Source organism: Phascolarctos cinereus, unplaced genomic scaffold (genome assembly GCF_003287225.1).
Source record: "Phascolarctos cinereus isolate Bilbo 61053 unplaced genomic scaffold, phaCin_HiC Scaffold_726;HRSCAF=1367, whole genome shotgun sequence".
NCBI classification, from domain to species: Eukaryota; Metazoa; Chordata; class Mammalia; order Diprotodontia; family Phascolarctidae; genus Phascolarctos; species Phascolarctos cinereus.
This window is the reverse complement of record NW_027556098.1, coordinates 304,123,999-304,143,725: the sequence shown is the minus strand read 5'-3', so window position 1 is coordinate 304,143,725 and position 19,727 is coordinate 304,123,999. Positions and strand designations below refer to the sequence as shown.

At 41.3% G+C, this 19,727-nt stretch overlaps 1 protein-coding gene across 1 annotated transcript in view; it reads right to left on the bottom strand.

The window, feature by feature from the left end:
• The window catches only part of SIK2 (salt inducible kinase 2), a 165,581-nt gene that overhangs the window by 26,673 nt on the left and 119,181 nt on the right, over positions 1–19,727 (bottom strand). The window contains exons 5-8 of the mRNA XM_020989792.2: positions 9,819–9,943; positions 5,780–5,903; positions 4,313–4,533; positions 2,322–2,474 (exon numbers count right to left, since the gene is read on the bottom strand). Of these exons, the coding sequence (XP_020845451.1) occupies positions 2,322–2,474; positions 4,313–4,533; positions 5,780–5,903; positions 9,819–9,943 (623 nt within the window). The remainder of the gene's footprint in view (positions 1–2,321; positions 2,475–4,312; positions 4,534–5,779; positions 5,904–9,818; positions 9,944–19,727) is intronic.

Sequence of the window (19,727 nt, the reverse complement as noted above, 5' to 3'; positions counted from 1 at the left end):
GTAGGTGCTTGGTGCTGCTGGAGGCTGTAGGGGTCTGGCAGCTTACCTGATGCTGAGCCAGGGTCCTAGTGCTGGTGTCTGGTGTGTGCTGAGGCCAGTGAGTTGTTCCTCAATTTCCCCAGGGCTACACTGAAGCTCCTGGTGTTCTGGCCCCCATAGGTTGCCTGTTTGCCCAGGGCTATGCTGAAGCACGTGGATGTTCTTGGAGCTGGAGTCTGACCATTCCTCTAGCAATGCTGAGGCACGTAGGAGGTTTTGGTGTTGGCATTTGCCTGCTCCACCACACTGGGGCTCAGGATTTCTTGCTGATTTGCTGAGGTGGGGCTTGCTGTTGGCTTGTTGGGATCCTTCCTGGCTTGCACTGTGCTCCCCTTTTACCCAAGTGAGACAGACCTTTCTTGCCAATCTTCCAAGTTTCTTGGGCTAAAATCTTGTTTCACCCTGTCTTTTTGCTGGACTTGGTGTTCCAGAATTTGTTTTGGGGCACTAGGCCTTAAATTTCTAATAGATACACCTTAATTATTTAAATTCCAAGGAATTCCTAATGAGTCTCAGTTAAACTCTAAAGTGTTTTCCAAGGTTTGGGAATAATGAAATTTAAAAAAAGGCAACATTATATTTGGTTCCTTGAAATGGTTATCATACAAGTATCATGGCATCATGATGACGGATGCAAAAGGTGAGAATACACTAGTATTTTATATGGTAGTATAGAACACAAAAGTGAAATATGCAATATATGAAAACCTCTCTCTAAAGAAAAGATGGTCCTCATTCCCTAATTGATAAATGGTTTTAGGACATGAACAATCAATTGTCAAGGGAAGAAACTCAAGTGATCAATAGCCTTATGAAAAAATGGTCTAAATTACTAAAAACTAGCATAGTGCAAATCAAAACAAGTGAGGTGCCGCTTCAGATAAATGTTGGAGGGACTGTGGGAAAACATACACATTAAGGTACTGTTGGTGAAGCTATTAATTGGTCTATCCATTGTGGAAAGCAATCTGGAACTATCCAAAAAAATGATAACACCACTAGGCATGTGTCCTAAAGAGAGAGAAGAAGGACATATATGGACACAAATATTTCATACTAACTCTTTTTGTTGCAGCAAAGTACTAGAAACAAAAGAGGGTGTCCAACAATTTGGAAATGGCTGAACAAATATGGTATATGGATGAGTTGAAATATTACTGCATTATAAGAAATGACAAAAGGGATGGTTTCAGAGAAACCTGGGAGTCTCAGAAGAGTAGGCATGGATGACCTGTGCTTACCATCCCTGGAAGGAATATCTACATTGATGAGATCGTGGATCTGAGTACTGGAATATTCATTTCTTTCTATATATTGTGTAAGGACCAATGAATGAGACACATACAAAACTACAGGCATGGTGCTTAGAGAGACAGCACAGTACCCTGGGCAAGTCACTCTCTTTGAACCTTAGCATACCTTTCCCCTATAATGGGCATATGTATCTTCCCTGACTCGTAGGGCTATTATGAGTCCAAATGAAATGATGTGAGAAATCACCTTGAAGACTCTAAAAGGGTACATAAATATAAGATATTAAAACAAGAGGCAAGGTGGCAAAATGGAAGGAGTATTGGATAAGAAAATTAGAAGGTGTGTGTCCTAGTCTCAGCTCTACTACTATTTGTCTGTGGGACCTTGGCAAAGTGTCATTTAATTTCTGAATCTCAGTTACTACATCTAATTCCAGTACTGTTTACCTCACAGGGTTGTGGTGAGGATCAAAGGAGATAATATATGTTGAAGTGGTTTGTAAACTGTAAAATGCTACACAAATGTAATGTATTATTATGATCAGGAGACAGAGAAATGAAGAACCAGATACCAAATGTAACAAGAGCTCAAATTTATGTGGTACTTTACAGTGACCAACGCCCTTTTCTCACTGTAAGGCAGGGCCAGTGATGCCAGCCCCATATGCAGTAAGTGACAGGTCTGGGAAAAGAACGCAGATTTCACTCGAAATCCAGTGCTCCACAGCTAGACCATGCTCCTGATTCGGTCAATTGTGAACAACAACAATTAAAAAAGCCAAAAAATTACAAATCCCTAAAAGGGGAAAAAAAGAAGCCTTTTGGATTTATGAAGTCAATTAATCCTTCCAGAAAAGGGAAAGGAAGAGAAACTTCTGAGATACTAATCAAGGGAACTATATAAAGGTATTGTAGTCAATAATATAAATGTAAGTAGTAAAATCTCAACCCCTTCTTAGCTGATGAAAAAACATGTACAAAATAACTACACTTGTAGCAGACAAGACCACCAGCTGGATGAGGAGTTACCTTGGCAACTGTCTGTTCAGCAACAGTGCTCGGCCGACGCTGGCGGGCATCAACTCTCTGCTCCACAGGGAAGCTGCTTCGGTGAGATTTCAGCCTTTCCACCAATAAGTAATAGATAGCAGCAAAGTGGTTATAACTCTTGTTCTGCAAAGACTGAAAAGGAGAAAACAAATATCTGAAGGCCAGATGCCATAACTAATCAAGTTCATGCTTCTACATTTTCCTCAAGAATCAGGGAAAATCATGTACTTCTGGAAATGGGGACAAAGTGAATTATGCCTCAAAGTGAAGTCCAAGCATCCAGGGTACAAATGAGAAAACAGCAATTCCCTACATTTGACTAGCTCCTTTAAGTGAAGTGCAATCAGTGGTAACTTGCTACTCTTCATGCAAAAGGGCATGAGGTCTCAGCCTTATGAAGGAACCTTGTCTCAATCATTTTACAGCTGCAACCTTCATGCCTATCAGGCCAGTCAGCAATTTGACCTGGGCAGTACTAATTTTGTAGCTTAACATAGGCCCAAACCACTCAACAATTCTAGATCAAGAATCATGGGAGTTTTGGGAAAACATTCTGGAATTTATTTGGTTTGAGGAAAAGATGTAGGAACTAGATTAAAGCGATACTCTTTGTGTTCTTAGATAATTTTTTCCTCTTGCTTTTGTAGTCCTACCATTTTGATACTTTGAAAACAGAGCTCCCTCCCAGTTTTTTACTTCTTGGCCCTCCCATTTTTCCATCCCAAATGGAGTAGAGAGACTGACTGCTCCTTTAGCTCATGGCTTCATCGGACAGGGAAATGTCACTGCTGGGTTGAGCTTTTAGTACAGAGCCAGAGCCAGCTTGTAGGACCTCCACCCCCCTCAAGCCACAACTCTGGATGCCTTATAGGAATAGGCAAAGAAAGACATCTGGGAAAATGAGAAAGCCACAGTACAGTTTTTCCCTGGGCTCCAGTGGAGAAAGAAAAGCTGGGAGGGTCTTCATCTCCAAAATAGCCAAAGGTGTATTTTTCAGCTCCTTCTTGTTCTCACCTTCCAAAAAATACCTTAAGCCTGGTTCACTAATTGTTGTCAAAAGTCTTCTGCATGCATGTAGCCTAACAAAATGGTATCTTTTCTGGATGGAACAAAATAACCTGTAAGCATTTTAATGAATTCTCAGTTCTATGATTTCTAAAACTTCCTAATCAAATGAAACCTTTTGTTTCTTGTTCACTTGTCTCCTCTATTTTCCCTCTCATTTCTCTTTTTTGCTTTTTTTGCCCTTTTCTTGCCTAAGGCCCCCCATCCCATTTCCCATCCATTTTTCAACCACTTTTTACACACAGACATAACTTTATCCAACTTCTAGGAATTATCTTCCCATGATTCACTTGCCAATTTTCATCTTTTTCTTTTCTGAGTGGTAAAGTATAAGTCTTTACCTCTAGCAGCTCTTCTCACTTTTAGGTAGAAAGTACAAGGAAAGGGACTGATACAATGAACATAATATAAGTAAACAGATAGAAGGAAACTGATATAACCTGAAGGGAAGACTAAGTAATACTTATTCTGGTGACAGTCCTGACTGGGGGCGGGGGGGGGAAGGAAGGGAAATAAGCATTTTTGAGTACCTACTATGTGCTAGGCACTGTGCAAAGGCATAATCACTTCACTACTTTATGACGTTAGTGCTGATCACAGCCCCTCCGCAGGTTTCTCCACCACTCTCACCCAAGCTTTCTGCAGCTGATGTGGCCAACAGACTGGACGTCATCCTCTGGATTGTCCTATTCCTTGTGTACCATGCAGCACTCTGGCTATCTTGCCTATTATCTATCGATCTCTTTAGATGGCTGACCTGCCTTCTCTTCCAATCTACTTACTTGAGGACAATGCCTTTTACGCTGTTTCTTGTGCTATTTTACTTATACTCACCAGGCATCTATCACATTATGTTTAGAGATGCCAAGTATAATCAAATCAGAAAATAGCTTTGGCTCCTTTACCTCCATGGTTTTCTGTTGATCTATTCCAAGGCTATGCATTAGCCGCAGGACCTGCTCATTATACTCCCCAAGAGATGGCTCATTTTCCTGCTCTTGTGGATAAAGAACAGGTCTGTGTACAGGAACTTCTACCAGCATCCACTTGTGCTCTTTTATTTGGGCTATTGTCAGCCTCTTAGACGGATCTAAGACCAACATCCTTCGGATAAGATGCTCACACTCTAGGGAAAGTAAAAAGTTAAAAAGAAATAGTCAAATAAAGCACCTGGCAAATAAGACTATCTTTGCATTATTCGACATATAGGTCCACATGTAAGTGAATGCTGCTGAAATGTATTTTGGCAATTTGTGGAGAGTTAAAAACAATAGTCACAGTTGTGTCTGCCCCATTTTTGTGTTAAATGAAATTCTTCACTAACAGAAAACAAATCTCTGGTTACAAACTTAGTTTTCTCCTAAAAACAAAAACCAAACTTTACTTTTGAAGCACGGAATTAACAGCTTATTCCTAAGTAGCTTCCAAGTCTAATTTATGTCTCTTAAGGAGTTTAAGTAAGGAAAGTAACAACTGATAAATAGGAAAAACTTCTATTTAGCCTTTTTAGTAAGTAAATGCACAGATTTCTGATGGATTCCATAGTATCCTTCTCAGAGAATGGGCTTCTTTGATAATATCAATGTTAGACATAGTTTAGAAATTACACTAGGTATTTTTAAGTAAGAAAGTCAAAGCATGATTAGGCTATCTATCATACATGTGTCATTTAGTCATTGCATAGGCTCCAGGTAGATTTTACACTCATTTACAAAGATTTCTCTGAATGGCTTCTTCACTTAAAGATGTGTAATTAATAGTAAATTCAAGAAAAACTGCCGGCCAGCTTTACTTATTAACAGAATCAAGATTAGTAATTCTGTAAGATACTTGGGTTCACAGAGATGGAAACAACAGCAAGGACGACAATCTAAAATTTAGTCAAAGAAGGGAAATAAATAACTTCCTCCTATATAACAATCTAAAAGAGGCTGGAAGGGACTAGGAAGTTATCAATTCAATTAAATAACTCTGCCAATTAGTTGTTATTAGTTTGTGACTTCCTGCCAAAGGAAAAAGGAAAATCCATTTTCTATTCAGAATAAAAGGTTGTCAATCTGTATCTTCAACATGTTTTGCTGTCTAAAATAAACTTGAGATATTTATAGACTCAGGGTGAATGGGACTGAAAAGACTTGCTGCTTTTAATCTATTAAACTGTTTCTGTTTTCAGTCACAAGTAAGGCTGGAACTCTTTGTCTCACCTACACAGAGGATTTTTTTTTCTCATTTCCATAGCTTCTGAAATGACTCAGTCACTTTTTTTTTTTTTTTGCTACCTATAACTTTTGGAAAACATAGAGACTTTTAGGAAGGCACTTCATTCACAGCTTAAAATCTGTAAAGCACAATCTGCAAGACAAATAGCTTACCTTCTGACATGAAATAAGGAATCCGGAATCTTCCTTCCAGAACTCTTTGCCTCAGGATAGGGAGAGTTGGGCCATCAAAAGGCAGAGCTCCACAGACAAGGACGTAAAGAACTACTCCCATGCTCTAAGATACAAAATAATAATGTACCCACTGTACTACCTAATATTTCAAATGCAATTTACTTTGTGAAGTATCTTCAGTTACTATTAAAGTTTCATTAATTGAAGAAACCAAAATTCCTGTTGGAATGTTTCAGAAATGGAGACTCACAGAACTGAAAGAAATCTAAAACCCTGAGTTTTTTCCTCCTTACACTATCAAGAGGTGGGTCATTTAGATGAATGTTGAATTTTAGTTACTGCACATCTAGGGAAGGTTACACATTTGATACCAGAATCCCTTTTCCTGGGTATCCTGTTCTATGAGCTCTTAGCACACAGAGTCCAATGGACAGGAAAAAAACCCAAACTCCCCCCAACAATATCTACTGCCTAAGTGCAAGGAACCTTGGGGATGGGCCAAAGGGGCTGAGTATTATTAATCTACCAATCAATATCTATTAGGCACTAGAAGGTACTAAGGATATAAATACAATAAATGAAAAAAAAAACCCTATTTACAAAACATTTAAATTCTAAGGGGAGATAAGTCTATCTACAACAACAATACACAGAATAAATAAAAATCAATACAAAACGGTGAAACAGAAGGTAGGGAGGGAGAGCTTTAGCAACTGGAAGAAATCAGGTGAAACTCTGAGGAAAAGGTAGTGCTTGAGCTTCATCTTGAAGGAAGAGCATTATTCTATAAGGTACAGGTGAGGAGGGAATATATTCTAAGCAGTTAATCAATAAGTAGATATTAAGTAACTACTTGGGTGCTAGACACTGTGGACAGTCCCTGGCTTTAAAGAGCTTACAATACAATGCAGCAGATGTACACAAAGCAAGCTGTATACAGGATAAATAAGAAATAATTAACATAGGGAAAGCACTGGAATTAAGAGGAGCTAAGAAAGGCTTCCTATAAGAGGTGGAATTTTAGTTGGGACTTAAAGGAAGTCAGTAGTAAAAGTGGAGGAGGGAGAGCATTCCAGGCCTGGGGGACAGACAGAGAAAACCGCCCAGAGCTGACAGACAGAGTGTCTTGTTTGTGGAACAGCAAGCAGGTCAATGTTACTGAATTGAAGATTATGTGTTTGGAAGTAAGGTGTAAGAAGACTGGAAAGGTAGGAGGGGGTTGGGTTATAAAGAGCTTTGAATGTCAAACAGAGTATTTTGTATTTGACCATAGAGGAAATAGAAAGCCACTGGAGTGTATAGAGCGTGTATGTTGGGGGAGGGGAGGGAAGGGACACTATGGTCACACAGGTGCTTTAGGAAAATCACTTTAGTGGCCTGAATAGAGAATAGACTGGAGTGGGGGAGAGACTTGAGGCAGGCAGATATACTATCAGGCTATTGCAATAGTCCACGTGTGAGGTGATGAAGGCCTGCACTAGTGTGGCTGCAGTATGAGAAGAGACAAGGGGGTGTATACGAGAGATGTTACAAAGGCGAAATCAATAGGCCCTGGCAACAGATTAGATACAGGAGGTGAGAGACAATAAAGAATCCTAGATGATTCCTAGGCTGTGAGTCTGAGAGACAGGGAGAATGGTGTTGTCTGCTATAGCAATAGGGAAAATGGGAAGGGGTGGGGGGGAGTTTCTTTGGGAAAGATAATGAGTTCCATTTTGTATATATTGAGTTTAAGATGTCTATTGGACATCCATTTTGAGATGTCTGAAAGGCAGTTGGAGATTTGAGATTAGAGGTCAGCAGAGAGCTTAGGGCAGGATGGGTAGATTTGTGAATCATTAGCATAGAGATGAAAATAAAATCCATGGGAGCTGATGAGATCACCAAGTGAAGTAGTGTAGGGGGAGAAGAGAAGAAGGCCCAGAACAGAACCCTCAGAGACACCTACAGTTAGAGGGTGTGCTCTGGAGAAGGATCCAGGGAAAGAAACAGGGAAGGAGCAGTCAGATAGGCAGGAGGAGAACCAGGAGAGAGTGGTGTCCCAAAAACCTAGAGAGAAGAGAGTATCAAAGAGCAGAGAGTGATCGACACAGTCCAAAGCTGCAGAGAGGTTGAGGAGAATGAGGACTAAGAAAAAGGCCACTGGATTTGGCAACTAAGAGACCATTAGTAACCTGGGAGAGAGCAGTTTCAGGGGAATGATGAGGTCAGAAGCTGGATTAGAGGAGGGGTTAAGAGTGAGAGGAGAGAAGGCAGAGGCACCCATTATAGGCAGCCTTTTTGAGGAGTTTAGGTACAAAGGATAGAAGAGATAGGGGACGATATGAGGGATGGAAGAATAAAGTGAGGATTTGTTCAGAATGGGGGGGGGGAATGGGCATGTTTGTAGGCAATAGGAAATGAGCCAGCAGAGAGACTGAAAATAAGTAATAGGCAGGGGATGGCAGAGAGGGCAATCTGTTGGAGGAGACAGAATGGAAGAGAAAGATTTGCTTGAAAAAGTAGAGGGTAAGGAGTAAGGCCATTTCATCATGTGAGACAGGAGTGGAAGAAAGAGGGGCAGAAGGCACCTGAGTAACTGAGGAAGAGGGAGGTCATTGTGAATGGCTTCATTTTTTTCTGTAAATTATGAGGTGAGGTTCTCAGCTGGGGGTGGGGAAAGGGGAACCATGGGGGCTTAAGGAGGGATGAAAAAGTTTGGAAGACCTGCTCAGGAGAGTGGGAGAGTGAGTTGATAAGAGAAGTATAGTAATTTTCCAGCAGCAGTGAGGGCTGAGATGAGGTTGTGTCAACATAAATTTGTAGTGGATCCCGTCAGAACAGTTGTGTGATTTTCTCCATTTTAATTCAGGATCATGGGTGTAGAAACAGAGACGGTGAATGGTGGGAAGGATCCAAGGCTGAGGCTTGGCTGGGTGTAATCGGGGATATGATAAGGGGACTAGGGATTCAAGAGAGGAAGACAGTATAGAGTTGAATTGGCTCAGCAAGAAGTCAAGATGGCTAAAAGAGGAGACGGTGGCTAGAGCAGGGGAGATGGCTTGGGAGAGAATTGAGGGGTCAAAGGATTGGAGGTCACAATGGATGAAGAGTAAGGTTTTGTAAGAGAAGGCAGAGGGAGGCCCAGAAATAGGAGATGGAGTATTGCATATGACGAACAGAGAAAAGGACAGTCTGGCTGGGGAGAGGGACTGGTCTGTAGAAAGAGGTTAGGGTCAGGTTGTGAAGGGTTTTAAAAGCCGAACAAATGGAGCTATATTTGATGCCAATGGCAATAGAGGGGGCATTGGAGTTGAAAGAGTAATGAAGGTGACATAATCAGATCAGCGCTTAAGGAAAATCACTTTGGCAGAAATATGATAGCTAGAATGAAATGGGGAGAGACTTGAGGCAGGAGACCAATTAGGAGGCTGGGAGAATAGTCTTGGTGACAGGTGAGTGGCTGCTGGGGCAGCAGAAAGAAGGGGTGTGATGCAGGAGACGCAAAGGTAGAAAGTACGCATCTCACACGTCACTACTGATTGCTGTCTACCTCATAAGAATGTATGCTCCTTAGTGGCAGGGACTGTTTCTGCTTTACTCTGTACCTCTGGCATTTAGTATAGTGCCTGGCACACAGAGTCCTTTTTTAATCTTTCATTCATATCTGTGATGAGATACAGTAAGTAGTCAAGAATAATACTTAGGTCATGAGCCTTGGGAGAATAGAGGTATGTTAGTATCTTCAAGAGAAATAGGGAAGTTTGCAAGACAAGTGGGTTTGTGGAGAAAAGTAAGTTCTTTTTTGGACATATTAAGTTTGAGATGTGTACAGGACATCCAATTTGAAATGTACGATATGTAACTGGAGAGACTGGGGTTGCATATATAAATCTGGGAGTCATCTCTATAGGAATGACAATAAATCCATGGAAGCAGATGAGGTCATCAGGAGAGAATGTAGAGAGAGGAAAGGGCACAGGACAGAGTGTAAGGGGATGCCCACAAGATATATTTAATATAGAAAGAATGAAAATACCCAAATATCCAGTTGTGGTCCTTCATACTGCTGTCCTTCAAAGACTTCTGGGGCTGCATAAGGAGGGCTGCCACACCATGTAGCCAGTGGTTCACCACTCTTAAAGAAATTTCCAAAACCGAAATCTGTTGAGATGGAAATACATGTTACTTTCGTCTAAAGCTGTGAGGCTATATTGAATTACTGCAACAAGGTCTATGTTAGTGAATATCAACAAAGGATCTTCTCTAAAGGAAAATCAGATGGAGGACCACCGTTCAAATCATTTTTTCCCCTCAAAGTTAAAGGAGAATCCCTCCATGTGGCTTATCCTTTTGATTTTTAATCATTCTAGGCTTCATAAACTCCACTTCAACCAGTTAATGTTTTATCTATCGATTTTATTTGTAGTATCAGTAAGGCAAAGCACTGAACACTTAAGAACAAGAGTGGGGAAGCGGTGTCCTCAAGGCCACATATGGCCTTTGGATTCAGTCAAAGGGCCGCATTTGAGGACCTAGCGGGCCACATGTGGCTCCAAAGCCACAGATTCCCCACCCTATTTAAGAATAAAAAATAAGCTACACATAAGAGATAATAACTGACATTGATGCTTTAAAGTTTGCTGAGTATTTCATCAACAAGCCTGTGAGGGCGGAACCACTAGGAGGCAGCTATTCTTCCCATCCATCAGAGAAGCAAACTGAGGCTCAGAGTGAGTAAGCAATCTGCTCATAGTCACCTAACTACCAAATACCAGAGGTAGAATTTGAAGCCCTGAGGTACATCTCACTCCAAGTCTAATATCTGATCCACTACCCCATACGAAAACATGCTCACTCACACACCATTTTAAGCTCACGTAATGAATGTTTTCCCACAGACAGAGCAGTAGGTTGTCAAAGTCTCATCTAACTTTTCCTGACAGTTCAGTGGAGAGTTCCTTAACTATTCTCTACTGAGTAACTGTATTCTCAGTGCTAGTCTGCAAGTATTTCCTAGGCATGTGATCCAGAAACATCATGGTCATCCATAGACATCAGCAGTACAGTGTATTTAATCATATCTGAAATATAATCATATGGCAAAAGAACAATCTTGTTCAAGTGTTGAGGTCTATTATGCAATTAAATTAAATTGATTATACTATGAAACCATGACATAACTCAATATGAATTTTTAAAAGCTACATAAAAATAAAAATAATCTGCTCCTATTATAAGTTATTAAAAACAAAGAAATAAGTTATTTTAATTTCTTCCTGAGAGATAAGTATCTGATATCCTTTCCTTGCCCCCGGTCCTAGACCATCACAACAAAGCAGAATGGTTAGTTCCTTAGCAACATGTATTTTTTTTCCTGGTGAAATTTATTTTAATACCTTTCCAAACTATTTTTGTGTTATACAGCAAGTTTTACTTCTTCCCAATTCCAATAAGTCAGATGATTTAATTTCCATAACTATTCTGAACAGCAGTGCCATGGATGAATCAATGTATCAAATGAACCATCATTTTTGTCTTTAACAGCATTTATTACATGCCAAAGACCAAGACAAAGTATTACTGTCAAGAGGTCATATTGTTTAGGCTTCCACTGCACCAATAAAAAGCTCACTTACTAAAGCAGATTCAGTTTGACCTGACAGTTCTGTTGCATGGGAAAAAGGTTACCATACAGTCATGTTTAGATGCCTTTAATACACAAGAATGTTGAAGGCAAACTTGAAGCCTAATTTGTTCCTATTAATATTGCTTTTATCTTTTTGCTAGACTTCCTGCATCTGACATCAATGTCCTCATATGCCTCATTATAGATTCAAATGGCCTTTTGTAATGTTCTATTGTAAACGCTCAAGCAAACTTTTAAAACTTTGTTCTCAATGATGGCTAATTTTGGCTGGAGTATTAGCATTCAATTAGCCTAAGTCATGCTGTGGATAAATGGTTTCTTCAACAGAAAGAAAAGTCTACCCAATTTTCTTGATCATTATGTTGCAGAATTGGACATGGAAGGGAACTGAATTCACAGATCTACAGTTTCTAAACTTATCAACAAAGGATATATACAGGGAGAAGAGTTTATTCCTCGATATAAGCCCCATTACAATAGTATTGCAGTGGCAATTTCATGAAAACTGGGGGTGACTGAGGGGCGCAGTGTGTGTGAAGAGGATTTCCATATGGATCAAATGGGTGCTCCCTACATAAGGTGGTTTAAGGCTGTAGTCTCCAGAGTGGCAGCCCAAGGGCTTTCCAGGGCCATAGTCCAATCAGAAGGGGTATGGAGGTGATGTGATCAGCTTATCTGGAGTATGGGAAGATGAGTCACATACTGCCCCCGCCCCAGATGAATGAATAAAACATTTACGCGCAAAGCACTATGCTAAGTGCTGCAGATACAAAAAGTAAGACAGACCCTGCCTTCAAGAAGTTACATTCTAACGGAGGAGACAACACACATGGCAGCTGCAAGTCAGCTAGAAGTCTCCAGGTCCTTAGGGCGCAAAGGCAAAGCAGATATTAATGCGTCTTTTTCATGTCATTTCCACTGATACAGTGATTATCAGTTTCTGATTCTGAACCACCTGACAGTGCCAAGGACGTTGGTGGTAAGTCCTTTGTTTTCTGGGTCTTCAGTAGCTGGGGCTGCAGCCCCCTTAGGAGCAGTGGCCAGGCAGCATCCTTACAGGGGTTACACCCCAGGGTGACACCTGTGTGCACTGGGCTGGAAGTGCTGCTATTTCCAAGGCTCTTGGGTTCCAGGTCCTTGTGGTCTCCATGTGGATCTGTGGGAAGATGGCGGTCAAGGTGGTGGTGGGGGTCTGACTTGCCTGGCACATGCTGCCTCCTGTTTCTCTCTCACGGTAGTCTTGTTGCTTGAGCTAGGCCAGCCTGTCTGCCCCAGGTGTTTCAGTTGGTGGAGGTCTCTTCTCCACCAGAGTTGCTTCCCTGGGTGACTGCTGGGAGGGCTGGGCTAGAAGCCCAGTGGTCTGGGAGGTATTTCCACTCCCAGGGCTCCTGTGCCTATCTGAGAGTTGGTAATGTTTGGTCAGCAGTTATTGTTAGGAATGAGAAAAGTGGACAATCATGGATCTTATCCTCAATACAACCATACCTACCCTTATCCCCCAAGACTCTCCCATCTTCCACCCTCTCTCACAGTTGTGCAAGCCACCAAATTCCCCATTCTGAACCAAATACAGGTCCCTCAAGGCAGTTAGAACCTATCTGCTCCCCTAGCAAATAGGTACATATAGGTACCACTGGTAAGAACCTGGTCCCTCTAAGCAAGCACAGTCCCCATCTCTCAGATCCCTTCATGCCAGCCCCTTTGAGGGGTAGTGACCAGTAAGAAAGAAGCCTGCCTTCCTCTTTTTCATTTCAAATGGAACAAAGTTGGCACAAGAGAGGAGCAGGCCTGGATGGGTTGTAACAGATCACAAAACTCACTACATGATCTTTTCTTCCAAACCCATCCCTCTTCAAAACTCTCCAATTCTTAATTAATTAATTGATTTTTAGTTTTCAACATTCACTTCTATAAGATTTTGAGTTTTAAATTTTCTTGCCCCCTTCCTCTCCTCCCCCCTCCCCAAGATGGAGTGCAATCTGATATAGGCTGTATTTACACATTCACATTAAGCATAGAATTAGAACTAATGGGAAGAACCACAAGATAGAAAAAACAAAACAAAACAAAACATAACAGAAAAGGAGAGCAAATAGTCTGCTTCTATCTGCAGTCAGGCTCCGCAGTTCTTTCTCTGGACGTGGACAGCACTCTCTATCCTGCATCTTTTGGAGTCTCTTAGTTCCTTGCATTGCTGAGAAGAGCTTAGTCTGTCAAAGTCAGCACAATGTGGCTGTTACTGTGTACAACGTTCTCGTGGTTCTGCTCATCCCACTAAGCATCAAGAACTCTCCAACTCTTATTGGAACCTGGTCACCTAGGTTCACAACTTTGGGGTCATCCTCAACTTTCTACCTACGAATCTCTTCTCTCTCCTCACACACCCATTCCCCAGTCCAGGCCTACATCATCTCTTACCTGACTACCGCAGTCGCCTTGGAACTGTTCTCCTTCCTCAGCTCTTACCCCCTTTCAAATCATTCTCCTTCCTTTTTCAAGTCCATTTTTGGTGAATATTTTACAATATTCATAATTATAAGTAAAAGAAGTGTATGTGTATAATTTTAAAATACATAAATATGCACATACTGAAGGGTCCATACTCAAAAATGGTTTATTGAGAGAGGTGAGTGATTAAAGAGTTTAGAGACCACTGCTTTATTGGATGCCAATCTAAGCAATCCCTGATGTCTGACATCTCTGTTATTAGATTTGCTGCCCAAGAGCCTTGCAGAGACCGGTGCATCTGCCCTGAATTAAAACAACAACAACAAAACATTTTTAAGTGTTTAGCACTGGTTAGGCCCCCTAATTAATGCATTTTCACCTACTATTACCTTGACAAGATCAAGTCCCTGATTAAACAGGACATAGGAGAGAAACAGAAAAATGGGAAAGAATGGAAAGAGAAGGAAAAGATACCAAAAAAATACAAACCATTCATGGTTGGTTCTAGGCAGCCACATGCATTGCAGCCACTAAATGTATTGGGGAGAGGAAAGGAAGGAGGAGCACCACAATAATGGAAACAGAATTTTAAAAAATGATTATTTCACAAGTTTACCTCGCTAGCTCAACATATACATTTCCAAAATTGTTTGAGAAATGTTATTTACACCACACTTCTAAAGCCTGCCTATATGATTGACCACCTATTCTAGTCATGCTACAATCCAAGTTACAAAGATTAACAGCAAATAAAGTCTAAATTATCTGGAAAAAAACAACAGCAGTACTTCAGTCAAGGACGAGATATCCAAAGCAGTTTTGAAAGAGCAATGTTTTAATTTCACCCAAACAAGTAAACTCTGGATGTGTGTACTTGTGGTACAGACACAGCTAGCATTACAACGGTGAATCACTTTAATGGAAAGTACGTGAGGAGAGTGAGAAGGGACCCTTCCAAGCTGGCTCTCATTCCCCAGCCCAATCACAAGATGACTTCTTACACACTCATTAAGTTGAGGATTCTAGCCAAACATATTTGAAAAGCTCTTCAAAGGGACCAAACCATTGACTTTAATGCCTGAAAGCCAAGGTTAATCAGTTAAACTTCCTGTATAAGTACATAGCACAATGAAGGTCTTATTTTTAACATCCCCCTCACCCACCAAAAGGAAAAGAGAGACTGCTCCCTTATAGGCACAGACTGTGCCATTTCCAACAGTCACTTTCTATTCTACCCTTCTAACAATGGAAAGGTATTTGCCAGTCTGAGAAGCCCACCTTGACTCTAATGACAAGTGACTTTAAATAAAGACTATATAGGGAAGGTTCCTCTAGGAATGGAAGATTGGTTCTTCCACCTCAGTAGGCTCTCATGAAAACACCTCATGGGCAAAAGAAGTAAGGGAACAGTGAGGGAAGAACCTACTGTGGGAACAACCTAGTTTTGGTCCAGGCACTTCACGGGAAGGGCACAGCTCACAGTGGGCTCCCTTGATGAGGGCCCTGATACCATGCTTTGGCCCACACCCTGTGTTTCTTTAAGTGAGTGAGGGGAAAAAAAAAGGGAGATTCAAGTGCATAGGGAAGAACATTTGCTTCACTGCATGGAATGTCTCACACTGTGTTTCTTTGTGGCACGGCTTTCTAGCATGCTTTTTCTCTAGCATACATATGATGGGACATTCCTACTAATAAGTAGTTATTCCTGAACAAACTTTCCTGAACAATCTCTTAAGATTCAGGAAAGCATCAATGGATAGGATGGCTAAGGAAATAACTCAGTAACTCTTTCATTTTCTAATACTAAACTAGACAATTTGTTTCATTTATGACTAATAATTTATACCTAAAGGTAAATGGTAAAGTAAGTGTAAAAGGAAGTAAAGCCAGGTCATAAAACAGCCATGAAAGTTGATTCACTAAGGTATTTATCATCTCTAGGGTAAGATGCCAGGCACTGTGCTAAGCACTAGGGGTACAAAAAGAGGCAAAAGACAGTACCTGCCCACAAGGAACTCACAGTCCAATGGGGCGGATAACTTACAAACAAGCTCTATACAGGACAAACAGAAAATAATTAAAAGTGGAAAGATAGTAGAATTAAGAGGGGTTAGGAAAAGCTTCCTATAGAAGATGGACTTGAGGGGCAGCTAGGTCGCGCAGTGGATAGAGCATCGGCCCTGGATTCAGGAGGACCTGAGTTCAAATCTGGCCTCAGACGCATAACACTTACTAGCTGTGTGACCCTGGGCAAGTCATTTAATCCCACTGCCTAGCCAAAAAAGAAGAAGAAGAAGAAGAAGATGGACTTGAATCACTAGGACTTAAGGAAGTTAGTAAGTACAGATGAGGAGGGAGAGCATTACAGGCATAGGGAACAGCTAGAAAGCCACTGGATCATGTCAGGGAATAAGGCATAAGAAAACTGGAAAGGCAGAAAGGGGTTTAGTTATGAAGGGCTTTGTATTTGATCCTAGAGATGATAGAAAGCCATTGGAAGTTAATAAGTGGGGGTGGGAGGGGGGTGTGTGTGTGTGTGTGTGTGTGTGTGTGTGTGTGTGTGTGTATGTGTGTGACATGACCAGACCCACGCTTTAGGAAAATCACTTTGGTGACTGAATGGAGGACATATTGGAGTGGGGGAAGACTTGAGGCAGGCAAATGCACCAGCAGGTTATTGCAGTAATTCAGGTGTGAGGTGCTAAGGGCCTGCACCAGAGTGGTGGCAGTCTCAGAGGACAGAAGGGGATGTATTCAAGAGATGTTACAAAGGTGAAATTGACAGGCCTTGGCAACAGATTGGTCACAGGTAGTGAGGAGTCCAGGCTAACACCTAGGTTGTGAGCCTGAGGGATTGGGATGATAGTACTGCTCTTAAATGGAAAGATAAAAGGGACGAGATTTGGTAACTAATTAGATGGAGGGGCAGGGGAGGGAAGAAATAGGTGTAGAAGATGACACCATACTTGGGTACCTGGAAGGCTGGTGATGTTCTTGGGAGTAAGTAACAGGGCCATTTGGAATATGGATGTGTTTTTTTGGGGGGGAGGGGTGGGGAGGTGGGAATAACATAATATTTGTAATTCAGAACACAACTGATCCATATCTGTTCACTCTGTTCTGCCTAAAACAAAACACAGTGGGGACTGCCCCTTACACAGAGCCTGCATTCAACCTGCTTCAGTTATGAGGTGAAATGGGGGTGAAAGTGGCATTTTCCCTATACTTGCCTTTCTGCTGCTGTGGGTAACTGGTATTTTTAGGCTATAAATGCCTAAGGGTCCAACACTTGGCTTAGAATGGGGAAAGATGGAAGTTTGCATAGCAGAAGCAAAGACTAAAATTTTGGGAGAGGATGACGACGACAACAACAACAACAACAACAAATAAGGACAATAATAATAGCCAGAATTTACATAGCCCTTTAAGTTCTGCAAAGCCTTTGACATATACATCTCACTTGAGCTTTGCGACAACCCTATGAGGTAGGTGCTATTATTATCCCCATTTCACAGATGAGGAAACTGAAGCTGAGAGAGGTCAAGTGATTTGCCCATAAGTCATCTAACTATTAAAGTGTCTGAGGCAGGATTTGAACTCGGGTCTTTGGATACCAAATCCAGCACTCTGTCTATGCTGGAAACAAAATCTACAGTTTCTACCTGAGTAAGATTGGGATGTAACCTATAATTCATTTTGCAATTGAATGAGCATCCATCTCTTTGGAGACCAGTGATCTTGGCAACCTCATTATATAGATGAGGCAACTTATTCTGAGGAAAGAGCTTTCGTAAACTAAAAAAAAACACACAAAAAACCCCCAGAAAAAGCATTTTTATTAAGTGATTCCTATGTGCCAAGCACCTTGCTAAGTACTTTACAACTATTAGCTCATTTGATCCTCACAACAACCTTGGGGAGTAGGTACTAAATAAATTATTATCTCCATTTTACGGTTAAGTAAACTGAGGCAGAATGTGGTTAAGTGATTTGGCCCAGGTCAAACAAGTAGTAAGGGCCTATAGCCAAATCTGAACTCAAGTTTTCTTGACTTTATGCCTAGCACTCTAACTACTGCAGTTCACAGATAAACTATATTACACCCCTTAATTATTCTGCCTATCCTGGATCTATATCACAAAAGTTGTACCACAGAATTTCCAATTAACTCTGACAATTTTTTTTCACACATTACTGGCTTACCAGTGGAACTCTGATGGTACTTTGGTAGCCATAAAGTAACTTTCTCTCTGTGTAATAATTGCTATCTCTGTGGAAGTAATTAGGTTTGAACTTATCCTCAACATGTACGCTGGATTTGCCAGATCAATTAAGACTGTCAACATTCTTTCAACATGACAAACAGAAGAAAACAAAACAAAAACCCAAAGAAAAAACTCTCTAGGGCTCTTATAGTTATCCAGATCTCAACCTCAGAAAAAATTTCATATGAAATCAGCCCAGCCAAGCCTCAGCCTTGGGTCATTCCCACCATTCACTGCCTTTGCTACACCTGTGTTACTAAATGAAGATGGAGAACATCATGCAACCATTCTGACCAGACCCACTACAAATTTATGCCATACAACCTCAACTGGGCCCTCACTGATGCTAGGTAATCCTACTAAATCTCCCTTATCAACTTGCTATCTCACTGTCCATAGTGGCTATTCCAAAACTTTTTATCTTTCCTCAAACTTCCCATGGTTCCTCTTACCCCCACCCGCTCATCTCAGAACCTTGCCTTATACTTTACGGAAAAAAATGAGACTATTCTCCATGAACCCCCTCTTCCTCATCTCCTATCACTTAGGTGCCTTCTGACACTTTCTCCTTCTTTACCCATCTCACATGATGAAATGGCTCTACTCCTTACCAAGGCTAACCCCTCTACTTGTTCAAATAATACCATTCCATCCCATTTCCTCTAACAGACTGCCCCCTCTGTCATATCCACTTTCCCATTTATTTTCAATTTCTCCCTGTCTACTGGCTCATTTCCTACTGCCTACAAATACACATGTTTCTTCCATTCCAAAAAACCAAACCAAACCAAAAGTACACCCTCAAATGATCCTTCCACTCCTACTGACTACTTACTATCCTATATCTCTTCTGCCCTCTGTAGCTAAACTCCTAGAAAAGGCATCTACAATAGATGCCTCCACATTCTCTCCTCTCTCTTCCTGACTCTTTACAATCTGGCTTCTGATCTTATTCCACTGAAACTGCTCTCTCAGGCTTTTTCTTAATCATTCTTATCAACCTCTCTGAAGCCTTGACCCTGTTGATCACCCTCTACTCTTTGATATTCTCTGCTTGCTAGGTTTTTGGGATACCATCCTCTCCTGGTACTCTTCCTATCTATTTGACTGGAGCTGTCAGGTCACTGTCTCAGCCTCCTTTGCTGGATCCTCATTCAGATCAAGCCCTCTAACCACAAGTGTTCTTCAGGGTTCTGTCTGGGCCCTTTTCCCTTCTCCCTTTATACTACTTTCTTTTGTGATCTCATCAGCTCCTATGGATTTAATTACTATCTCTATGCTGATGATGTTCAAATTTACCTATCCTGCCCCAGTCTCTCTGCTGATCTCCAACCTCAAATTGCCAAATGCTTTGTAGACATCTTAAACTCTATATGTCCAAAATGGAACTCATCATGTTTCCCTTTAAACCCTTCCCCTCTCCTACCTTCCCTACTACTGCGGACAGCAACATCATCCTCCCAATCCTCAGGCTTGCAACCTAGGAGTAAGCCTAAGACTCCTCACTATCTTCCCTCTCCACTACCCCCATCCAATCTGTTGCCAAGGCCTGTCAATTTCACCTTCGCAACATCTTCTGAATATG